Source organism: Acanthaster planci, linkage group LG07 (genome assembly GCF_054643075.1).
Source record: "Acanthaster planci isolate LZ-2023a linkage group LG07, COTS_SCS, whole genome shotgun sequence".
In the NCBI taxonomy this organism is placed as follows: domain Eukaryota; kingdom Metazoa; phylum Echinodermata; class Asteroidea; order Valvatida; family Acanthasteridae; genus Acanthaster; species Acanthaster planci.
In genome coordinates this window covers 1,762,058-1,780,326 of record NC_141783.1, presented here as the reverse complement: position 1 = coordinate 1,780,326, position 18,269 = coordinate 1,762,058, and the positions used below count along the sequence as shown (strand labels likewise).

The following is an 18,269-nucleotide window of genomic DNA, read 5'->3' as shown; positions in this document are numbered from 1 at the left end:
CCGATTCTTCCGTACCGGTATACAGTCGTACGAAGATTGGTAGTGTCTACTGAAGTGGTCTTACTTTGTGGAAAAACAACACCTCGTCAGCGCAAACTCTACCCACAGTACGTGCCGATTGTACCATGAATTTGCCGGTGTCGGGATACCGGCACCTCTTTGCATTCTTTCGACATTCAATCGTATGCATTCGCTTTGTACAGAACGTATACTGCGTCCTTAAAAGTGGCTTTCTGTACGCACGGCTGTCATAGAGCAAGACCGAGGTAATGTTACGAGTCAAGCACGTTATTCTATATGCAGTTATAAAGCACGGTACGGCTGTTTTTAGCTGCCAATAAAGAATAAAAGTGAACAATTTTTGTTTTGTAAGAATCTTAAAACAGAGAAGATAGACAAAATAATACCTAAAACATATTTGGGTACACTCGGAAAATTGCACACTGTCTCCCTCAAATGTAAACAAGCGCAAAACACCTATTAAAATGAAAAAAAAAACATGATGCATCACTTGAAGAATAACTGTTACATCACGCTATATATTCAGAGAATGCCTATTGGAGTGTAGATATTGTAATACAGTTTCATATGACTGGCGGGCAGAGTGGCTAGTAGTGCTATATTAATAGGTATATTTTTCACAGATTCTTTCATTTTCGGGCATGAAAAGCTCCGACCATTAATCTCAGTAGCAGAAATGGTACCTCGAAATGCGCGTATATATTAAAGCTAACTTTGAACTTGAAACAACTCTTTTAGGATCAGGCCCACTCAGTATAGCACGTGCAGAAAAGCTGGCCCCTGGATCTGAAATGCTACGGTTCGCCATGCAGTTAATGCAGCCTGATAAAGCAGATTTAATAGGAGTACAATATAAGTAGTCAATATTTGGCCGGACATCCCTCTAGGACACTGCTCCACGTCTTGTGGTGGTTAAGTGGAGCGCGGTATGAGCCGCCTCCATCCACAGCTCCATTTCTTGGAGGCAAAGAAACTGATAACATCGATTTTTCTCTTTCTCAAGCCTTAATGATAGATCTAGGGAACCAAGTGATGGCATGGCTCCGGGGAAACTCGCTTTAAGGTTTTTTATCTCTCAGTTTACATCCGGCAGTGGAATAATTTCCAGTTTTAGAAATGCATATTGGAAAGATCTGGACTTTGGGATTAATTTCAAGAAATTTTATGAAATATGAGTAGATGTGCCAATTGCAGATTCATGGGGCACAACTACCAGATTTATACCAATGTCATCTTTTAAATGCGTCACAAAAGCAATCTTAAAGTTACAAGAGCACTGAAGGGTATTGTAAGGGGGTTGCGGAATTACACGTTTGTCACTCAAAATGGAGGTTGAATTTGAAAACCGCCAAGCGCACTCTAAATGCGTCTTTGAATGTCAGTCAAGTGAAGTCGCCGGGCAATCCTCTGATGTGAATTGGACGAAGTGAAGGAAAGCTGTGGAAAGTAAAGTGGGATACACGCAGCCTATATATAAGCATGAAAATCGCTTGTGACAAGGCCACTTTAGATAAGGGATAACAACGAAAGAAGACAAGAACGCACAAACTGAAAGGCACCAGTGTAGCAGGGCGTATTTTGACCGTAAAATCAAAAGGGACTACTAAGAAACGTCCACCCAAGTTTCTTATAGAGGCTTTACACGGTAGCCATCTTGCAGGGCAGTTCTTTTGTTCCGCAAGGAAACCTCCTTTGTGCGTACCCTGTGACACAAAAGCATTGACCTGCACGATGGCGGCCATGCAAACCTTCTATAGAAGCAAGCAGCAACAAGAGTGACAGACTTTAAATGGGTCTCCATACATGTTTGAGTCAGATATTTGTTGCCCTCAGGCCGGTTCATCCTTCGCGCAAAAACGAACGCGAATTTGCGACGTCACATCAAATATCGGCAATGCAAATTCGTAAAAGTTGAAAACATTTGAACTCGAGCAAATTTTCACCAGAAAGTTGCCGTGACGTCAAATTCGAGTCGCTTTCGCATTTGCCTGAAGTATGAACCGGCCTTTAAGGTGATCTACGTACGAGCGACATTCTCTGTATTAAACAGGGCCCCCATAACGAAAAACGGTACATGAACAAGACGAAGTTGCACGCGCAGCTGAATAATAACCAATGTTTCCATGGTTGATACCGATATCAGTTTTGCCAGCAACGGGGACAAGCACCACAGGGGAGACACAGCGGCAGTACAGGTGCAACCGGTATGCACTGCCCCTGTGATCTGGCCGGCGGGTGTGATAAAGCTGCACCGTTCGGCTATACCTGTGCCGTGTCATCAATTAGGCAGCAAAACCTGGAACTGCGCCCCGTAATTGGAGAAACGGCCGGTGGCAAGGGGACTTGTATCGGGGAATGGAGGTGAGACGCTTGCGGCCTCTTGTCCGAATGAAATAGGATGCTGGTGATGCGTCGTGTCAAAACAGCAACTTCAAACTTGAAATCTCTTAATTAGCGTTCAAACCCACTACTGCAACCTCTCATGGAAATAAATACACACAGTTTTCGCATCACCAAGAACACAAATTATGTCTTTGCAAACATCATAAAGTCATGCGTAAAAGCCAATGATTAATTTCTGATCGTGAACACAAAATTCCATTCACAAATCACCACGATCCTTGAGAAAAATTCTGATTCGTGAACCATAAAGACCTTGGTCTTTGGGCGATTTGGTCCAACCAACAGGCCTGTGGAGCACGTCATGTTCAACCCGCACACCAAGTTTTACACGCCCCGTCCTTTTTGAGTTTGGGCGGGAAAACTTTAAACTTATTACTTGCACACACCAACATGTACACACAGGTTTCATACTTGTTTCAGTGCGGCTGGAAAAAATCTGCATGAAACTACTCATTTGTTTGATCTGTGAATACAATTTTCAGCATTTGTTGTTGATAGTTCCTGCCCTGATCGTCTTCCTTATGCTGTAAATAACCCTACCCCTCAAATGTCTGTAGACCTGTTTTTATATTGTGTGGACATCTCTTTTTCTTAGATCCACACGAGAAATATAATGCATATTGTAGCCCAAGCAAAAAGGATTAAACACACACGGGTACGACGGAAAAAGTGTGCCCATTCAGCTCCGGTGTGGGGGGGTTAAAATAGTGAACAATAATTATGTAGGGAGGCCTAAACCTAGCCCTAGTTATAAATAAAGGTATAATTCTGAATTGTCATTCGCTTAGGAAATAATCTCATTAAGGGTTTTCAGCTGGATCTGGATGCGTTTATGCTCCAATAAAACAAATAGACTGCATTATATTACACTAATCTGTATGAGGGATGGCATAGGGTTCGAGTTTCAAGTCTGCAAACATAAAAAAGTGTCATACTATACAATATCATCCACAAATTCCAACGACAATTCGAGTGAAAATGCTTGAATAAGATGTTTTTGCAACAAGACCCTGAGAGAAGATATTTAATTTATCAACAATTCCGCCATTATTATTGTACGAGTTCTCAACCTTGGACGGAACGCAAATTGCTGTCCTCTTTATACGAGCAAAGCTAAAAAAAAAAAAAACCACATTATTTACGCATCCCCATTCGCATAAATGCCACAGTATCACTGCAGGAGATTTTATACACTACGACAGCACACATGCAGGTCAATGGGATATGCTCTTCTCAATATTAAGAATATTTTTTTCCATCAAACAACCTCTTTTTTAACATTTTCGAAGTCGACGACAGAGGGTTCAGAACATCGGTGCCGTTTCAACTGAATGCATAAAAGCAGACCGATAACTTGTACAGAAAATAAAACTTTGAAAAAGTAAGCAGTGAACATGGTTTCCTGAGGGAAAAGCATGCAAATTTATGCAGCTTTCATTCATGTGGCGGCTTTGCGTCGAGACTGCACTAAAATTGTTTGCACTGAGGGTATCCACGATTGCAATCTCCACTATTTAATATCAGAACTGAAGCTTGAAGATACGGTGTTATCAAGTCCGGACCTCCTGTATCTAGACACATTACGCCGACGGGCATTTACACCCCTTGGCTGCAAATTTCGCATCTTGATAGGCCGCAATTCGTTGCACAAAGCAACTCCGCTTCAAGTGATCTTATCATTTGCGCACACGGCCTGAATACACACTCGGTTTTTTAAGCATAGATTCTGAGGCGAGATACCGGCAGTCATGCATAAGAGAGCAAGCCGGATGTCTTGGCCAACATGATTATGTTGAGTGCACTAAGCTTGAATGACGGACACGAAATGCATTTTCTTGGATAAGAAGAAAATGGGCTTGTAAGAATTATTGCTGGTTTCATATTAGCAAGTGAAATCGTGTCTTTCATAAACAGATGCATTTTATTAATTTTGGAGAATTTATTGATCCCCAGAGCTCACTTCCATATGCTAACGTGATAACAAATTTAAAAATGCATTAGGTTAATTTTTAATTATGAGTTTTTGCCTTTACACCGATGTATATAAGGGTAAAACTCCATAAATAAAAGTAAACATCCCCAAACGCTATTACATCTTTGAATACATTAGGGTTTTATTAACGAAACATGCAAATGATGCTGAGTCTCATTTACACAAAACCGAACATTCAACAACTGGCTGGTGTATTTTTGAGGAACACGTGATCTATCAGTATTCGTTCGAATGTGACTGATTCTTGACTTAGCTTTAGTTTTAACAAGACGGAACGACCACAAGCCAGACAAGCACGTTTCTCCTTCAAGTAAAATTGTTACTGCAAAATGCCAGCTCATTTTTCCAATACTCGTTGCTTTGAATTGATTCCGTTGTTGCTATGCCGTGGAACAGATGCATAGGGTTAAAAGATACTCCACTCATTATCTCGCAGAAGTGACTATATTTTTATAATTGATCCACTTGAAAACTGATAACGCCAAAATATCTTGAAGCATATCAAACGACAAAACGTCCCAGAAAGCTAACATCATCACTGCTTGCTAAAGAGCCGAAATAACAAGCGTGAAATTAAACTCACTGTTCGTAAAAGGAATGTCGAACAATGCAATGGGGAAGATGGAATATAAGAAAGCAAAGAAAAAATATTAACCAAAGCTGATGACGTGGTATGTGTCAAGTGTATCGATTTCGCATCTCTAAAGACTTCAGTGATACTAGCGATGCATCAGTCATAATAAGACAGCCACTAACAAACTGTAGTGTTGGGTTCGCTCTTTTGTATACAGTCCCATCAAGGGACCGTGTTTTGAGTTACCAATCAATCGCAATAAAGGTTCACTTTTAATTCCTGAACAATGTTGGAAATTAGACCTCACCCAGAGCCACAAAATGCACGTGCACGAACAATACCTAAAGTAAGTATTAACACCCACCTACCTGAATCATGGCGTCTTACATCACACTAAAATCATGAGAGGAGAGAGAGAGGCGTTGCCTCTTCGTCAAGGGATGTATCCTCTCTCAATCGCATTCCCTGTCCAAACCTGCCAGGCAAGTCTCTGAGGAAAGAAGTTTATAAGCAGATAACCTTTATGAGGTCATCGTCGGAGTTCGGAAAAAAAAAATCAGGTGAAACTTTTTGAGCGACAGTGTCAGCACTGATGGTGGTATGGTCTCCTGGGGCATTTCCTCGACGATGATTTGATTCCGGTGATCAGAGCTAATCCGACCGCGCATGACGTGCCACTACAGCAGATTGCTTCATACAATTTAACAGCCTATCACTCTTCAACAAGGAGACAGTGAAGATCACCTTTACTTTCCAAAAAAAAAAAAAAACCCGACACGGTCAGGAAGCGAAGGGTGATAAGATTTCCTTACGTATCGCGTTCCCCCGGTTGCTGAAATTTCTGAGTTTTTGTAAAGCCATATAATCCACGAAAATCAATGTTGGTTGGTTGTTCGACGGCTGAATGTGAACACACACCTCCAACCATGACTTCAACACTTCAACCCAACGCAGATGGCGTTCGATGTGGCAAACAATTTATGTATGCAATATCAAGGACTGTCAAAGAATATTTGTTGTTTGAATTCTAAATCGTGACCTTTGACTTCTACAAAACCTGCGGCAAACTGCTTGCTGACTTCAGTTACCTAAAATACACAAATTAAAAATGTTTAAAGGCTTGACGTTTCGATGGCAGAATATTTTGCCTGTGAGAAAGATTTTCGCTTCAGTGATGAAAAAGTCACATTCTTTTACAACCCAACCTTGATTACCCGATAAGACTCTGAGCTTGAATTTATTAAAATTGCCAGCCCCTGCATGGGCCTGGAAGTCTCAAAAACATTACGGACCAGGTCAAACAATCGGCTTTTCCAACTCAGATGTAGTTCACAGTGACTTCTACGGCAACGTATCTACCTAATGAATGTCCTTATCCTCTTTGTAGCCTGAATTGTTTTCTCAAGGAATTTTTTGTACATGTTGAAAAACATTACAGCCCTCGGCCATGGTCCGGAAACTTTTAAGGCCTCCAGCGGGAATGCTGCAGAGGAAAACACTCAAGCCACTGGGATTATGAGCGAGACAGAAAGGAAAAAAAACCTGGTCTTGTAGTTTAGGAGGCTGAATGACCAACAATATGCCGCAGAAACTCCACAATGTCATTTGCAACGGCAATGTCAAACTTAAGCCGCTCAAAGTGGAACAGGAAAGCAAACCATGCTTCGCTGGGTTATCAGGTAAACTTCAGGTGTAATTACAAGAAAAGAACAGCATCAAGCATAGGGACACACAAGAAAATTGGTAGTGGTCACAGTGCCTGAAAAGAGCTAGTGGAACTAGTACCACAGGTTCAAATAGGTAAAGAAACATAGTTGAACTGCTGGGGAAACTGACGGTGAGTACCTCAATCCATTCCATTCTATGTTTCTATTCCTCTGAGGAAATACACAGGAAAACATGGGGCTTTGATCGTGTTTTGAAAAATAGTTCTCACCGACTCCCAAAAAGCAGTCCATGACTAATTGCAGAAAGTAATACAATATAACTTTGCTCACCACGCTTATGCACTGCCCTGTTGACAACCGAATTGAAAATACGAGTCAACGATCTAATAACAATTTATTATTAAGAATTTATTCGGGAAAAATAGTCTCTCAGCAAACACAATCACTTTCGCCGTTTTAGACGCCGCTGAGAAATGAAAACTGCTCACCGGACTCAAGAATCCCATCTAATGCCAACATCGCGAGAAACAAGGAATATCGTGTGACCAACAGTTGAGATATGAATAAGAGAGTTCATTTTCATTCACTGAACTTCAGTTTGAAAAGGTTGCAATCGCTGATGAAAATCCAGATAAATATGTAAACCACTAAAGCAAAACCCCCGAAAATGGAAAGTAGCCTCTTGAAATGGCAATTTGTCAATGCCGAAGCGAGCGACCAAACCTTTCCTCTGACATTTTACTTTCAGGCAGCTGGGACAACAATTTCTCGGAGGGTAAACACACTATAAAATGCCTGGTTTACCCGTGTAAAGGGGATGTGAGTGATGCAGCCCTTACTGCGAGGGGCAGAGGAAGACACCAATGAAGGCAGTCATTACAATAAGGGTTTTCTTCCCTTATTCCAAGTGTTAGGATAAGTGCAGTAAGAGACAGTAATTATTTTTATTTGAATGCCGTTCATTTGTGAGAATGCAATTAAATTCACACCTGTAATTTTTCAGTCTTGAAGCCCAACTCACGCGCTAGGCAAGTTTTGATAAAATCCTGTCGATTGCAACAAGAAATGTTGACATCAAACTCAATGTACAACTTGACTAATAAATCATTGACTTTAAACTTCATTATAAAACAAAACAAGAACAATGTAAGCATTGAACAAAGTTTTGGAACAAATCAAAATAATCTTCAGATGGATGGAATTCAGTTATTGACTTACGTTACTGACATTTGAAACTTGCGCACGATCAGCTCCGATGGAAACGTTACGTAGGAGTAGGAGGATTTTGTACTTTGGATTCTGAAAGTAGGGACAAATGGATTGCAATTTGAGACTGAGACTTTCAAAAAAACAGGAAATGTAGTATTTTACTCTCAGGAACAAAAACATCCACCAGCAGCAATTTCATTAAAGGAACAAACGGAACCAAAACAATTTTGGAAGGCATCCATTTTTATTAAGTGTCAGTAGACATAACAATGTTTCATATTGACAACAATGATCCTTGTCAAGATAATGTAGATGCTAAAGGGTTTTTTCGGTAACAATTTCAAAGCAGATGGAATTTAAAAAGAAACACAAAGTTGTGAAAATAAAACTAGAAATAAACTATTGTACACCTGCTCCTTTCTGCTTTCATAACATCTTAAAATGACAATGTTCCTCATGGCATGTAATGTATATAACCAGTGTTTGCTCAAGCATTGTAATAATTAAATTGAACGAGCTATGGAAGGATTCAACCCTACATTACACACAGCGGTAGAAGCTGCACCGAAAATATAACATACTCCAGATATACTTGATAATTTGGAATAACTCACAGACAACACCCAAGAGAAAAGTCTGTTGATAAATACATGTAGTTCTTTGTAAGTTTCTACCTTGCCAGAAATGGTACACAGGAAAAACTATGAACCTAATATGACCTCACCTCATAATACACACAGAGTGAAATTACATGCCAGCACACATGATATAGCTGTTTGTTCATGCAAGAGGACACATGCTTTTAAATGTTTATTGGCATTAATAATGAAGCACACGAAATTTAGAAATATGGCCTATAGTATGAATGTTTGCACGGCCTTTGAATAATTCAGTATCTTTGCCCTTCAGATAAAGTAGTGAGGCTTCAATGATCTATATGATTTCCACAGAAAAGGGCAGTTTTTGAACTTTTTGTTCAAACAAAAAAATCCCTTCATCAGTTCTGCATTTGTAAACGTAAACAAACTTCAAGCAGGACATAAGAATACAGTGAAATCCTGTTAAAACGAATAAAAAAAAGGTACAGATCTCTTCCCAGTAGCATGGTAATGTTGATCAGTTCATGGTAATGTTGATCAGTTCATGGAAATCATCTACCTCACGTTTGAGTTATCTGGTTAAAAGTTTGCAGCCAAGGCCTAGTTAGCCATCTTGTCTCGTTTGAGTCAAGACATTTAATGAGGCAATGACAAAGAAGCTACTGACGCTGGACACTCTCTCAGGGCACTTGGAGACAACTCTCCATCCACATACCTAGCAGGGTACTTGTGATAATGTACCGCTAAATTGGGGCCATTCAAACCAGAATAGACACTGCTTTATTGAGATGAATGTACCTGTTTAGTTTGCCTATCCCTCCTCCCTATCTGAAAGCATAGTGAAGCATCTCCTCCACTGATGTCAGCTTCTCCCGTGGTTTGCCTTTCTTCTCTCCTCTTGCCTTCTCCTCAGCATCAATCTTAAGCCAATCAGCATAGGACACTGGTCTGGTACCTGTATGCAAAACATGCAAAATCAAACACTGAACATATGTCACCAGACCTTGTACAAAGTAATGGTACTGAACACATATTGAATCCTTACACGAACGTTTGAAAGAGAGACTTCTTTTTCTTACTGTGAAATACTCCTTGGACCCTTCATTCGCAAAACCTATATAGCATATTCCAGGTACCCTACAGCAAATTCTTTGTAACTAAACACTGGGCTGCAGTTTAATCATTACACAGAGTAATAGTGGCCTATTTCAATCTTGTACTAAATCCATCACAAATCATGAAATACAAAGCGCTGGATTTTGATGGTTTGATGGTGGCAAGGTTTGGTGCTTGTGCACGCTTGCCTGAACATCCCTTACTCATTCCACTATTTGTATATCCAATGAGATTACGGCCTTGAACGGAATAGGTGAGCTGGAAGAAAGACACCAAGGGGGACGCAGAAAGATAATGCAAAAAAGCCACTGTTATACTGAATGAATTCTCACAACGCTGACTTCAAACTCTGGTCTCCTGACAAAGAATAATTGGGGGAAAGAAAGTTTGAATCAAAGTCCGGACTCCCAAAAGTGAAAGTCTCCTTATATTTGAAATAAACGTGCAAAGAAATCCCTCATTAACTCCAATTCTCTATTCTAGGCGTTTTTGGTTCAGAAGTGTCTCAAATCCTCCACTCAACCATTTTGTGAAGAGACACACAATGACACACGCATTCCTTGAATTTCATTTGCAGGGGCATCCAGTCCAAAACATCTGGTCTACACCTTCCCAAATCATGTGTTCCTTACGTGAGGCTTTGGTCAATCAAAAGTGATTTTTGCACAGTTTCACTGTCAACACTCTGCTATTGTCAAATCTGGCACAATAACACTGAAGGAATAAAGTTACTAATAACTTGTATTTCAAAACTCAAGGAAATTAAAATCACACATTGCCTATGATTTACTGACAACACCTGTCCACAGAATTATGGGCCTCGTAAGGTCACAAGAGTATGAGGTACGTACCTTGCCCCTAATAAATTAACCATACAGACCAACTGGGTGCATGTTTAAACACACCCTGTAAGGAGATGCTTATTCCATGGAGGAACACAGCTTATTCAAAGTTTCACTGCAGAAAAGTTAAAAACAATTCCTTTTCTCGTTCATAAACAATGTTTTGTAACATTTGTTAATTGACAGAGTAATTTTCCAGCACTTACATCAAGTGGCTCCAACCTTCCAAATAAAAAACCACAAAAACCCTCCATTTTCATGCAACTTCACAAGTTTCCAACTCATTCCTGGAGTCAACTGAAACTTATAACACTCAAAACAGAGGTAGTCCAACAAGCCGTGCCTTTAAAAAATATCATGGCTCTGTTCAAATACTGCACATTTACCTATCCGTCCTATACAGCTAAACATCATCACACTTCACTGATAGGCAGACAAGGGATGATACATCTTTCTGTGCAAACTCAACCAAGGTACATGAATAAATGGTGCCCATCGTTACATCTCTACAACAGCCACTGTATCACGAAGGGCAGGATAATATCCCCCAAATAACCTGTCCCTAGTCTTTGTTCAGGTGGCACTCGAGTAATCGATACTGGTGTTACTCACAAAGGCCATTTTGAAAATGAGCCTAATTGAGGCCAAGGTTAATATGAACAGACAAACTTCAAGTACATATAAAAGGAATATCATTTGATTAGGGCTATCGAGCACCAGCTGCTTGGAAACCTCATCAATAACCTTTCTGCTTCCAGAATGAATGAAACAAGCTCCCCGCACAAGTATGAAAATGGCCATCGGATTTCCTGAATAAAGGCCAAACAAAGACCCACCATAGTAAGAGTCCTTCCGAGACCTCCTTCTTTTTCCTACTCTTGTTTTTCTTATTCAGAATTACCTCAGTTTCTAGTCTTTTCTCCATTCAAAACTACACGTCTTCCGACTGCGCCACCACTATATACAACAAGCCAAGAGGTGCATTTAAGACTTAGATCTACAGATACATACTTACCCAAAACACAGCCCTCTCAAGTCCAAGCACAAGGAAGCTATGCCCGCCTGTCCATGAAGGGGCACAATTTGGAAGTGTCTCAGTCCCCAGTTCACTTAAGACCACCTTAAACCAAATTCTCTCACTGTACTTACAAACATCCAAGCATTGGGCAGAGATGCTGGACTATCCTTAATTTTCAATACTAATCTTTAGATGGAAATTATGGCACACTGGTTTCGACAAGCACTGTTTCTGTCAACTGTGGAATATATTATGAATACATTGTCCTGATGCTTAAGAATTTTTCAAAAGCTTGATAAGAAAATTAACACAATAAACCATTACATATTTCACCGTTTGCACGCTCCCAAACCATCTGCCCAAAGTTCTTCCTAAAGGGAACCTTCACATCAAAAAGGGTGCAGTTTCGGAAATCTATCTTGAATGTCAAGTGTGTGAGTTATCAATCAGTCTGAAGAATTCATATCAAGCTAAAAATGGAGTGTGCGAGGTGTTGGATGACAGCACCAGCGTGTCAGACAGGAAAGAGAGAACACAAAAGCCTAAGGTGTCAAGGTTCACCTATCTTCACACTTTACTACAGGGATGGCATCAGCTTTCCTGCAGCAGGTTTGGTTTGCAACTCAAATTTTCTTTTTTTTTATGGGGGGGGCAGATCAAACGATAAATTGTTAAACTAAATACATGTAACTTTTTAGGATCTCATTTTCCCTTTTTTTTTTAACGTGTGATTGTTTTAACATTGATTTAATCTGCTTTTAGCCAAAACCGCCCCAGAAATTTCAAAAACATTGTGTTGTTTAGATGGATTATGTCATACAGGGCACAGATCATGACAAGTAAAGAGATGGCAGATGGAGGGAAGTTTTTCAACCAGGCTCATGCATGCACCCCACATACATGTAAAGGCGGTACATGTACATTCCAACCTGAATTCAAACTAAAATTGGTCATGCATGCTCAGTGGGTCCTGCACAAAATGCACCCTGAGCATGGAAGAGGGGAGGTTCCCCACAGATTATCAGAAGCAACCCCCTGTTGTTGCTGCCTGGGACCGGATGGGACTGGATGGGGACATGCAACTGACAGCCTTCCGAATGTGGATTTAAAATGGCATTTTCTATGTATTTCAACATTTTGACATCCTATCCATCAGGATTTGTAGTCACTCCTATCCACCTATCTCTCTGAGGAATTGTCCATGCAAACATGCATGCACTGTTGTTACAACACTGTACTCTTGGTGAGGGAAAAGTCTGTCTTCGTACTGTGCACTTTTATCCATAGCAATTGCTAATCAATATCGCAATTAGAAGAAAGTACAGCTACTGCCCTTTGAGAATTTTACAATAATCAACATTTCATTGCAGTAGTGGCTGAATTCACAAACAGCATGACTGATCAAGGTTGGAGACTGCTGGATTTCTGTGGTATCCCATGCAGAAAATGGCACTAATAAAGTGTACACATTTTACAAATCCAGTCAGTCATAAAAAAAATTGAGGAGGATTAGAATATGTACAGGTCTTACTTTGATGAATTGCTTACTTATGCAGCTGTCTTTTTCAATGAATTCAGCGAGATCCTGTCTGTGTACTCATGTATTCCTATGATCAAAAGTGCTCTGACACTTTTTTTATTGACCTATATTGGGGAGTGCACAAAAGCTACAGGTATATGCTACTGAATATTCAGGGTGTTGAAGATGAATTGTAAACACTTAATGAGGAACTACAAAAAAGAGTCCAAATGTACAAGACTGATACTGGGCACGAGGAAGAAAAGCTCATGTTCCATAAATAACCAAGTGACCTGTTTCAATTAGTCTTCATACTGAACACCAAATCTTTATAAAATGATTTCCAGTGAGGAAATACGGTACCTCTTCTGGAAAGAAAATATTTTGGTCATTTCAATTCTCTTAGTAATAACAACAGGGTTATGGTGAAAAGATCACTGACAGCGATCATAAAGGTATGTTTGATTTGAAGGTACGTTGTGTAAAGGGAAATCCCTGCGATTTAGCAAGAATGAGTATAAAAATGCAAGTCAATCCTCAAAAACACCTGAAAGGCAAAGTATGGATATGCCTGATCAAAAGCGGTGTACTTGTAGACTTCATGTAAGTCGCTCATGTTTTACTTAATACACGTATACGTACAGTATACACGCACTACACAGCTGCATATGCATGCAAAAATGCAAGACCATGTTAGCATGCCGTAGGGACTGTATTTTATGGCTGGTGGTGAGAGTTTTACTCTGTAGTGGTACGACAGGCTTGGCATTAATCAAACCATCATGATTTCATGAAAAATTGTACATCCAGCCGTGTCTGAAACGGGCTTCTTGCGCTACAGCTACAACTCCTGCAAGCATGTGCCCCACTGGTGGTGGAAGCGAAGCCCGAAAATCATTCTGCTGCCGGCGATGCGCCCACATTACTTTTAACTGCAAAAAGCGGACCTAAAGCAGCTACACATGTAGCAAGCTCGATTACAACATGCTGCAGGACTTTGATGTGGCTACATTTTCCCCAGGAATTGCAAATGTTACTCAACTGTGACATCAGTCCCAACTCCTATTACTGCATTCAGCGAGTCTGGAATACTGATTCAGATATAGTCTGTTATAACAAATGCAGACGGGATAGTACCGAGGAACAAACTAATGCGTACAGGCAGTGGCATGTTCTGTTTTAGCATCGTGGCCGAGACGAGCTGTGCATCATTATTCCAAAGCTTTCAATGGAGCCCAGTTATTTAAACAACCTTTGAACAATTGATCCTCCTCGAACTCAGAACACGTGGCCATCTGGTCACTGTCCGCTTTTATTGAATATATTAAGATACTATTTGCCAGTGGGGGGTCTCTCCTCCGTCCCCTGCTAATGATTAAAAACTATGAATCAATCTGCTTGTTAGACTGGGTGGCAGGATTTGAATCCAGGTCACAGAAGTAAAACACACGAAAAGGACATGTACCACTTTGCCGGCAACTCCTTCAGGTTGCACTCCCTGGGCAGGAGATTCGAGTAAATTCTAACACAATGTATGTTGTCAAGAGTATATACAGCTTAAATCAAACTGACAAAAAACATTGGCCAAACCACTGGTAACAAAAGTGTTCTAACAGAAACAAAACAGGAGAAAGTCCTTTTTTTACCGAGGATGGGCCACAAGGTAACATTACTAGTGCATCAAAGAATGGATTCTCTGCACAGTATCTTGGCAAAAATCTTCGACTGTGATAGAGAGAAAAATCTTTACAGCATGAACCAATATCACTAAAAGCTCACAAGAACTTGATATCACTAATTTTGAACCTTTTGAAATCTTCAGACACAGGCAGAACTACTGCTTTTTGTATTGATACGCTTCTGTGATGCAAGGTCTACTGGCAGCCAATTACACTGTAAATCATTATTCCCAGCATGATGCCCGGCAATCAATGGCGCTAGTACAAAAATACCACACTGAGTAAACAAGTCAGTCACAACACCAGGGGAAAAAAAAGAAAGCAGTCCGATTACTGCCAGCACAGGGCACAGAAATACACCCTTCTCTTCGCCTGTTGACAAATGACAAACAGGTAAGTGGTACGCATGGACAAGAAAAGGTACGAGTTCAAATATCAGATCATGTGCAAGTTCGACCGTTTGCACAATCTGTTCACCCTAAAGCACATTCAAACAAGTTCTGGAGTCTGCTACAGGCTGTTTTTCCCCCCTACATCACCCCTCCTTTTTTTTTATACTGTAATCGTATCATTGATTTGTCTGGATCGATAGTGACGGCTGAGCAGCAGTTATGGATGCAGGAGGGAGACGAGGCTTGCCACATGTGACCCCCAGTGGCAACCAGGCTTTGTAATGTACTCCCAGGCTTTACTTTTGCGTTTTAAGAGTATGAATATTGACAGGAATAATTGATTCTACGGATGAGATTTGATGCAAAGAAGAATGGGGGACAAAGGCTAGCAATATGTCCTGGGAAATCAGAGTAAAAAAAATTCATTATGTCAATAGAGCCATATCCTAATAGTTGATCTCAATATTTCTGAGGGTCAGCAAAAATTTGTTATCTAGATATTTTAAGATATTTTACTTGCATTTACCATGTATATCTACAGCACTCAAGTGTATGTGTAAACATACATAGTTGTAGAGTAGACCTTTGCTTACTACACAAATTGCGTAATATAAGAACCAAAAAAATTTTTCAAGCTATTCAATCGCTACAAAATACAATCTGTATTAAGTGTGGGTTGCTCAAATATTACGAATTTTACTCTTGGATATCCCATGCAGCTCTTTGCCAGTGACAAGTTACAGGTGCAAGTACCAACGGGGCTATACTTGAACTATGAGAAAAAAAAAGCATGCATATACTGCACACTCGTGTGCATCTCATCATGAACCTGCAGTTTGTCATTAACGCATTATCAAATGCTCAATTGACATGTCTAAACTACAGTTCCACTTCATTTAAACAGCCGCTAAATCTTACAACAGGTTTAGCGCCTACATGTCCAAAGGTCTGGATAATGATACCAAACAGGACTGATGATGGGCGAGCGCACAATGAGATTCAAAGCATTACTTGCTCTGGCTTTCATCACTCTCAGCTCTACAGCTTCTCCCCATTCTTATGATAAAGTTTCTTGTTAAGAGAATATTAAACTGTGAAGTGACAGCTTTAAAAAGCAGGGGCCAATTTCATAGAACTTAAGCAAAAAATTTGCTTATGCGTGAAAAAATCTTACTTGATAAATCAGGTAACTAGCCAAAACTCCATGTGATGTATACTGTTTTGGGATTGTATTTAGCTGCTTTCTGGTTAGCATGACAATCAGATAGAGTTTGAGCTAGTAACCTTTGTTTGTTAAGCAAAGTTCTTCCCGCTTAAGCCTATTTTGTGCTTAAGCAGCTCTATGAAATTTGCCCCTCAGGATGAAAGGGAGGTTTTTGCCACTTGATCATGTAATTAAATTCTTCAAATAATTTGTCTTACACTAATGATGGCCCATGGTCCCTGGCTGAAGTTGGTGGGTGATGAAATGTATGAACCACACCTAATGGCATTTGTGGCTCTCCAAAGCTGGCGCCTAATTTCAAAAAACATCAAAGAACTACGCAGGAATGAAAAGATCTTGCAGAGAGCGCTAAAAATGTTGTTGCAACGATCATCATCAGGGTCAATATGCTTGAACTTTTTCTGTGGTCAAGGGGAACCAAATGATGACATTTTTAAGTGACAGGTAATGCTGGGGCCTTGTATTAATTTTGAGCAATGTGGTGCAAATTTTTTTCTCTCGAGAAATAACTAAACTATCTGAAGTTGGATTCCGTCAGTCTGCACAACATGGCTAAAGTGTACTTTGTTGTGCCTGTTCACATACCAATTAGCATTCGTAGTTTATGCTTGATCCAACAGACCTGTAAAGCGATGCCACTCAGGAGCAAATGCTGTATTTAGCTTTCCATCTTGCTGCTGTAATGCAGTTGTGGTAACTCATACCTAAAAAAAAATCACAAACTACTAAGAAAAACCACATGCTATGGGATCCAGGATCCGGTTCTCATTCATTTGAAACGTGACAAGCAGGTCACATCACCTCAGCCACTGCAAGATATAACACCCTGAAAGGCCAAGAGGGTAGGCTAAGTGACACTGTACTGACAGAGTGCGAAAGTGCTGAAATCCAATGAAGAAAAGCAGCAGGGATGTGTGGCAAAGTACTTACTGTATAACGTCTACATGGCCAAGTCTTACTGAGACAAAAACGCGTACGGGAATCTGAAATGTAAGTTGTCAACAATGTTACCTTTCATTTAAGCCTCACAGACATCTAAAAGTTTCCAGAAAGATTTCAGATGGATGCTTATACATGCGCCTACTCATGCGCCTAATTTAATATCGGGAAAACACTAGCAAAGAGTCCTTGCCTCGAAGCAAACAACCTGGGAAGACATAGAATTCATGCCACCTCCTACTGTCACTGTCACTGAAGCCATTCAACCTAAACTCTGGTACTCTCCAGTCTGAAAGAGCAAGCTGTCCAGATCGGATGTGAAATCAGTTCCCAATAGGAGGCTCTCCTGAACAATCAGTCTGTTGACAGTAGCCCAAGCCTGTTGCAACAGCATATTTCTATTTAGCTGGTATTTGGAATTTAGCTGATTTTTGGCCACCCCCCCCAAATTCTCAGTCCACTTTAGGAATTTGGACGAGTATTGTATACAAGAGCAGTAAAGATTACATCACAGTATTAGTCTGGGGAAAGGTCAACCTCAGGGCAGTTTAAGCCTTACATCTCGGTTTTTTTTGTACACTACTTTACTCAAAAACAATCTTGAGGTGATTGGAAAAATTTTTATGCGGGCATGGATTCTAATGGCCAGTCTTGAGATTAAGGTAAACCCTCACTTCCACAGCAAGAGACAGTTATCTACATCAAGCAGACAGTCAGCTGGACTAATAGACCCCAGCACTCTGTGTCAATTACTCCAGCACATGGTCACCTTACTAGACTGCAGAGCCCGAAAGGCATCATCGCTCTGGCGTCAATTTCCGGGAGGGTCAGTTTGTAGGCAGCAAAAAAAAGTTACTGTGACAAAAGCCACAAAAGGATGAGGAGGGAAGCGGACAGGAAAATTAGTGGCAGTTTACAGTGGAACACTCCAGATGAATACCTAGTGATTTCCAGCAGGTGGACTAGCCATTGTGGGTTCCTGGGTGAGATCGTTATTCTGGGCAAACTTCAGCTGAGGGAGTGCATGTCTGAAATGGAACATCAATTTCTAAGGCCGGCTGGCCTGTCAAGTG

General features: G+C 40.5%; 2 protein-coding genes across 3 annotated transcripts in view; both read right to left on the bottom strand.

The window, feature by feature from the left end:
- Window positions 1-7,960, bottom strand: part of LOC110979674 (guanylate cyclase 32E-like) — a 69,236-nt gene extending 61,276 nt beyond the window's left edge. Inside the window, exons 1-2 of one of the 2 annotated variants that reach the window (XM_022235684.2) lie at window positions 7,877-7,960; window positions 5,360-5,481 (exon numbers count right to left, since the gene is read on the bottom strand). The gene's annotated coding sequence lies outside the window, so the exon portion shown is untranslated. The remainder of the gene's footprint in view (window positions 1-5,359; window positions 5,482-7,876) is intronic. The other variant, XM_022235685.2, reaches the window with a different exon arrangement.
- A 132-nt stretch (window positions 7,961-8,092) lies between these two features.
- Window positions 8,093-18,269, bottom strand: part of LOC110979675 (NADPH:adrenodoxin oxidoreductase, mitochondrial-like) — a 74,287-nt gene continuing 64,110 nt past the window's right edge. The window contains exon 11 of the mRNA XM_022235687.2: window positions 8,093-9,421. Within this exon, the coding sequence (XP_022091379.2) occupies window positions 9,291-9,421 (131 nt within the window). The 3' untranslated portion in view covers window positions 8,093-9,290. The remainder of the gene's footprint in view (window positions 9,422-18,269) is intronic.